The following is a 6,928-nucleotide window of genomic DNA, read 5'->3' on the forward strand; positions in this document are numbered from 1 at the left end:
ACAGTTCCCCCAGCTCCCAGCCCCTCTAGACTGCCCAGAAAGATGTTGTAGTTGATGGTATCCAAGGCCACTGAGAGATCCAGCAGAACTAGGAAACACCTTTCACATTTGTCCCTAGCCTGCCGGAGATCATCAACCAGCGTGACCAAGACAGTTTCAGTCCCATGATGAGGCCTGAATCCCATCTGGAAGGGATCCAAATGGTCCGCATCCTCCAGGCATGCCTGGAGGTGTTCAGCAACCACCCGCTCAATCACCTTGCCCAAGAATGGAAGATTTAAGACTGGGTGATAGTTGGCCGTATTGGCTGGGTTCAAAGATGTTTTTTTAAGAAGCGGTTTAATAACTGCCTCTTTCAGCGGGTCTCAGAAAGCTCCCTTACAGAAAGAAGCATTCACCACCCTGCGGAGCCCATCGCCCAGCCCTTCCCAGCTCGCTTTTATTAGCCAGGATGGGCAAGGATCAGGGAGACAGGTGGTCAGTTTCACTCATCCAAGCAGCCTATCCACATCCTTGGAGGTAGAGGTAGTCCTTGAAGTATTGTGGTCCTGAGCCGTTTAAGGCCATGTTCAAATATATGAAAGGATGTCATATGGAGGAGGGAGAAAGATTGTTTTCTGCTGCTCCAGAGAAGCGGACACGGAGCAATGGATTCAAACTTCAAGAAAAAAGATTCCACCTAAACATTAGGAATAACTTCCTGACAGTAAGAGCTGTTCAGCAGTGGAATTTGCTACCAAGGAGTGTGGTGGAGTCTCCTTCTTTGGAGGTCTTTCAGCAGAAGCGTGACAGGCATATGTCAAGAATGCTTTGGTGGTGTTTCTTGCTTGGCAGGGGGTTGGACTGGATGGCCCTTGTGGTCTCTTCCAACTCTATGATTCTATGATTCTAAGGCTTTATAGGTCAAAACCAGCTGGCCCAAGGTCACATCAAGGGAGCTTCATGGCCAAATGGGGATTTCACCCCTGGTCTCCCAGATCCCTAATCTGACCTTCAAACCACCACACCACCCTGGCTCCCTGGGATTTGTGCACTGGAATGTATCTTGGGAGCTGTCAAAAATGCCATGCAAATAGCCTCTCCATTGGTCTGCAGAACCTTCTGCTCTCCAGCACAGGGTAAGACAGTCAAGGTCCAAGGTTGTTTTTTCAGTGGGAAGGGGAGATGCAGGATCTTCCCTCAACCCCATAAAAACTAATAGGTATTGGAAGCATTTCATTTGGGGATGGGGAGATATTTTCAGCCTGAGGGCCACATTCCCTCTTGGGCAAACTTCCAGAGGCCACATGACAGCAGTGAGCAGGGCTGGAGGCAAAACGTGGGTGAAGCAATGGACGTGACCCTTTCTTGTGTACAGTTAAGCCACATCCAGCCATGCACAGCTCAGAGGGTCTTTTATTATGTCAAGCATTACTAATGAAAATATATGATACTGTTATCAATATCATTATCATAACAAAATCAGAGAATGGCAGAACATTTTTTTAAACACACACACACACAGAGAGAGAGAGAGAGAGAGAGAGAGAGAGAGAGAGAGAGAGAGAGAGAGAGAGAAATTATATAGTTCTTCAGCTGCTTCAGTTTCATACAACCCATTGTGCAAGTCCTTATGGCCTAAAACATAAACACATTTCTCTGGTTCTGGAATCCACCTGAGGAAGTATTTCTAATATGTTGCTACAGCATTGGGCAGTTTGAATTAGAGCAGACTCCTGGTGAAACAAGATTTTGGTTGCAACCCTTCACCCATTGACCTGGAAGCATCAAGTCCCTATGAACTCAGCACCACTTGCTTCTGAGTAGGCATGTTCAGGATTGTGCCAGAGGCAGATTTAGGGCAGTGCAACCGGTTTCCCCACACTGAGCACTGAGTGAATTGAGCAGAACAGAAGGTGAGAAGCAGAGGGTGCAGAATTTTGGCCTCGCAAAAGGTGCATTAGTCCATGTAGCTCAGGATTGCCTACAATCTCTGGCAGCAGCTTTCTAGGGTTTTAGGTCAGAAGCATTCCCAGTCCTACCTGCAAATGACAAAGGCTGGACCTGGGACCTTCTGCATGCCAAGCAGAAGCCCTTACCCTGAGCTTCAGCCCTTCCCCAACAAGAAAAGTTAGGATTGCTCCATTACTGCAGGGAAGGCAATGTATTTTTATAAGAGCATAAACAGAGCCCTGCTGGATCAGTCCAATGTCCACCTAGTCCATTACTCTGTTCACACAGAGGCCAACTCATGCAAGCAAGACATGAGTGAAAATAGCAACTCTCCCTACCTGTGACTCCTAGAAACTGGTATCAGAGGCACACTGCCTATGACAGTGGGGGGGGGGGTAAAATGTCACCATCATGATGTCTAATGCACTCATCCCCAGTTACATGTCTCAGAAGAGGTGTTCCCTGCTGTATGACACACACAAAATGTGGGCAGCAGGCAGAAAGAGGCATCCTATTTCTGCAAAGCAAAACTCAGCTGAATACTACCCAGAGCAGACCCATTGCAATTAATAGACCTAAATTAGTCATGTTCATTAATGTCAGTGGGTGTACTCTGAGTAAAGCTTAGTTGACTATCACCCATTGGAAACTGTCTTATACAGAGCTAGACCCATGGTCCACCTAGCTCAGTACTGTCTACACGGACAGGCAGCAGCTGTCCAGGGTTTCAGGTGAGCGTCTCCCCCAGTTCTATCTGGAGGTGCCAGAGACTCAACCTGGAACCTTTCAAATGCAAAGCAGATGCACTAACACTCAGCTATGGCCACTCCCCTTAAGAATGTTGAATACCTATTACACGAACACTGTTTTGATTAATCAGGGCCAACTTTTAAGTCACTAAAACAGTTTTTAAGAGGTTGATCTAGCTGATTAAGATTGACTAGGATGCTGGAGCTCTAGTGGGTTTGTTAAATGTTTTAGTTTATTTAATGTTCAGGCCATCCTTATGTCTCAAGTTAACAATTCATTTAAAAACACCCCACAAAATTTGCACTTGTGTTTTTGAGTTGTACCTACCCCAGGCCATGGAATGCAACAGAACAGGGAGAACTGCTTTAGTGCAACCTTTATACTAACCTGGTATCCTACAGATGTTTTGGGTGAGAGCTCCAATGGTGGCTGGGGCTGATGGGAACTGCTCTCCAAAACATCTGGAGACCACCAGGCATTAGAAGTAGCCAGAATATGCTGCAAATGATGCAAACCCTCAAAATATAGACAAGGACAAAGGCCAACATCAAGCAAACACCATCAATATATTACCCACAAAGAATATATTTCTCTCCATGCCTCTTTTAACCACTTCTCATTTTACTCTCCTTCTTTGCTTTCAACTGCTACAACTGCTGCTGTCTTTGAGCATCCTTAAAAAATCATTCCACAAAATGATCTGTTATCTGAGGAACTGGTCCCAAAAACAGAAAACAACTGCCTCCCATAATAGGGGACCAACATTTATCCCTAGCTTAGGACAAGGAGGAGCACGAGGAGGAGAAAGAGAAATTATACCCCCTCCCAAAAAAAGTACTGACAACCAATGGTATAAACAAAAGTAAGAAACACATTGTAGTACATATTAATATGAGGTGACAACAATTTATTCCCTAGTCTCTACAACAATAGTCTCTACAACAATTAATAAATATTAATAACAGTGGTCTATCCCAAGCCTATTAGTTGAAAGAAACAGTGAATCCAAATTGTTGAAATGAAGTAATAATGACAAATAAGTAATAATAGTAGCATTAATACAAATACTACAGTAGTATTAATATTAGAGGCATTAATAATATTGTGCCAACTGTGATGGCATCACAAATGTTAAATCTTGACTGGTTGGTTGGGTGCATGACCCTCCCTCTTCCTGAAATGTTAGTCCACACATAGGAATGTTTTTGGCCTCCACAGTCACTTACGGACCCATTGTTAAAATCGTGTTTATGGAAGACAATCTTACTCGGCTACAAGTGATCGCCAAAGAAGAAGAAAGGTCTTGGGGCCTTTGGAGGCAAATCAAGGCATCTCCCCTCCTTTTGGCGCCTCTAGCCTTGAGGCTCAGAACAACTAGTAACAGCAAGATCTCTAAATGAGCATCCACAGAAAACACGACATAGGCAGAACGCTGCTGGATCAGACCAAAGGCCTTCCTAATTCAGCATCCTGCTTCCCCAAGAGGACAGGAGAGCAGGAGACCTCTGCTGCTGTTGTCTGGTATTCAGGTAAAACATAGCCACCACAGTGAGTAGCCATTGAGGCAACAGCTGCAGCTCAGCAAGCCAGCATCTGCTTTACCTGCTCAGGTTCAATCCCTGGCACCTCCCCTTAAAACTAGGAATGTCCCCTGCCCGAAATCCTGGACAGCTGCTGCCCTTCAGTACTGGCATTACAGAGCTAGATTGCCCAGTGGCTTGACTCAATATAAGGCATCTTATGAGGCTCCTAGGATAGTTTTATCCCTCCATGCCGTGTTCCCTCTTTTGAAACTGACAGTGGGCCATCACTTCTTCTTGTGGGAGCCAATTCAATGGTTTAACTGTTGAGAATAAGTCATTGTTTTTGTCTGTACTGAATCTCCCCACATTCATCTTCCTGTTGGGTCCAAGCATTAGGAGAACATATTCTCTCCAACCAATTTCTCCACACCAGCAATAATCTTCTACCCCCCCCACACACACACCTCAGCTTTCACCCTCAGTTAAAAACAAACCCCAAACCTTGCAACCTTCCTAGGGGGCTGCTGGAGCTCCCTAATGATTTTCACTTGCTATTTTACTGCACCATTTCCAACTCTGCAATATCAGACTAGGTGCCATTAGGTGCCTTTGCCAAAGCTGGATAGGTAAGGTTACCTGGGAACCACATCTACATTGGACCGCTGGACTTCAAGATAAAACTGACTTATGAATGAACTTAAATAAATATGGCACTGGCTGTGTTCAAGGACGTACTACTCAGAATAGACCCATGGGCATGAATTGGCCTAAGTTAGTCGTGTCCATTCATCCCGACTGCTGTAAGTTCTCCGCATACAAAACGCTTGCTTTTTTTTTTAAGCATGTGCATGTCTCACCCACAAACGATCCACGCCCACTCACCTGTCCCACTATGGGCCACCAGATCGTCTTTCTCTTCCTCCTCGGAAGGCGACGAGGGCTCGGCGGTGGGGACGCTGCTGAACCAGACGCTGAGGGTCGGTTCTTGGGGAGCCGCGGACGCTGAGGCTAGTGAAGGAGCCGGCGGAACCAGCGGGGATGCCGCGTCTACCGCCGAAGCGGCGTTGCCAGGGCTGGGCACCTCAGGGCCGGGCCCCTCGGAGCCTGAGGGGCTGCCCCCTTGTGCTCCCGCAGTAGCAGCAGGCTGGGTTGGGGGGTCATCGGGGGGCGCCAAGGTGGGCTGGATCCCAGTTGCGTTGCCTGCTTCTGCCGCCGCCGCCCAGGAACCAATGTCGTTCCCTTCTTCCTCCTCCTCGCCCCCGTATTGCTGCGGGGTGGTGGGCGAGGGCGAAAGAGGAGGCGGCGGGGGAAGGAGAAGAGAGGATCGGGGAAGAGGAGTAGGAGCCGGCGAAGGTGAGAGCAGAGACGACGTTTCGGCTCCCGCACCGGAGCGCACCTCTCCCCCAGGCGATGCCGCTGCTGTGGACCCTCTGTCAGAGCCGGAGCCGCCGCCGCCGCCGCCTCCTGCCGCTGCTGCTGGCCCGGCGGTGGCGCTCCGCGGCCCCGAGTCAAGGGCCAGCGCGCACGTGAAGCAGAGTGGCAAGAGCAGCAGCAGCCGGGAGAGCCGGCCGAGGTCCCCGTGGCGCCGCGGCGAGGTCCTCATGATGATGTTGCCGCGCAGGGTCTCTTGCATCCCTCCATCCGCCTGGCCAGCTAGCCATTCACCCGCCCACCCATTCAGCCGCGCCAGGAGCCGCTTTGCCCGCGCGGCGAGGACCGCCGGTGACAACGGGGATCGGGGGTGGAGGGTCAGCCAGCCATTGACAACCAACAACCCCCCCGCAGAGACTCTAGCTTCCCAGGAGGCGGCGCCTGCGGCTGCCGGGTGTCTCTTTGCGCTCCTACGCCCGGACTGGCGGTGGCACAGAACCGGCTTGCAGAGAGCAGCTGGGCGGGAGGAGGCACCATGGCATTGTCCCCACCACCACCACCTCCTCCTTTCCGCGTTGTCAAGCAGCCTCACGCCGAGTTCCTTCTCCTTCTACCCTCCCTCCCTTTTTATATATATATATATTGTTCCCCCCACCCTTTGCTTTTTCTCCCGCGGCCGGATCCACTCCTTCTCCCTCCTCCTCCTTTCAAATCAGCAACCGCACAAAGTGGAAAGAGAGGGGGGGGAGAGAGAGAGGAAACAGGCGTGCGCGGGATCCAATGAGAAGCCACCAGGGCCACGTGACCATGGCGACTCTCCGAGTCTTTGTGCATCGCCCAGCCAATCGGGGAAAGCTCTCTCTCTCCACCCTCCGCGCCTCTCTCGCTTCTATGTATATTCTCCAACATGCTTATGTAGAGGTGGCGGAGTTGCCTGCGTTGTGCGTCCAGAGTGACAAGCAAAGCGGGGACCTGCAGCAGCAGCAGCAGCAGCAGCAGCAGCAGCAGCAGCAGCAGCAGCAGCAGCAGCAGCAGCAACAAAGGATTAAGCCTTAGAGCTACTTACCTCAAACTCATCTCCATCCTCCTCGCTCATTGTTGCATTAAGCACTTTAAAGGGTGGTGGTGGGGAGGAGGAAGAGATATTCTGGGGTGAGGAGAAGCGGGGATTCAACCGCAGTTGAAAGGCGGCATCCTCAGAGCGGGCCTACTGAAATTAATTTCAACGTGTTTATTTTGGGTAGAGCTCAGCCAGATATAACCCGTATGGAGAGCTGTTGCCCTGTCTCAGAATATTTAATAATGTGAGTGTTCATTTTATTAGATTACACCTGCACATGGCCTAACCAAAT

The 6,928-nt window shown here is 49.7% G+C and overlaps 1 protein-coding gene across 1 annotated transcript in view; it reads right to left on the bottom strand.

The window, feature by feature from the left end:
* The window catches only part of MEGF9 (multiple EGF like domains 9), a 72,874-nt gene extending 66,573 nt beyond the window's left edge, over positions 1-6,301 (bottom strand). Inside the window, exon 1 of the mRNA XM_035113718.3 lies at positions 5,088-6,301. Within this exon, the coding sequence (XP_034969609.1) occupies positions 5,088-5,838 (751 nt within the window). The 5' untranslated portion in view covers positions 5,839-6,301. The remainder of the gene's footprint in view (positions 1-5,087) is intronic.
* Between the last annotated feature and the right edge of the window lie 627 nt (positions 6,302-6,928).

Source organism: Zootoca vivipara, chromosome Z2 (assembly GCF_965207765.1).
Source record: "Zootoca vivipara chromosome Z2, rZooViv2.hap1.1, whole genome shotgun sequence".
Taxonomy (NCBI): domain Eukaryota; kingdom Metazoa; phylum Chordata; class Lepidosauria; order Squamata; family Lacertidae; genus Zootoca; species Zootoca vivipara.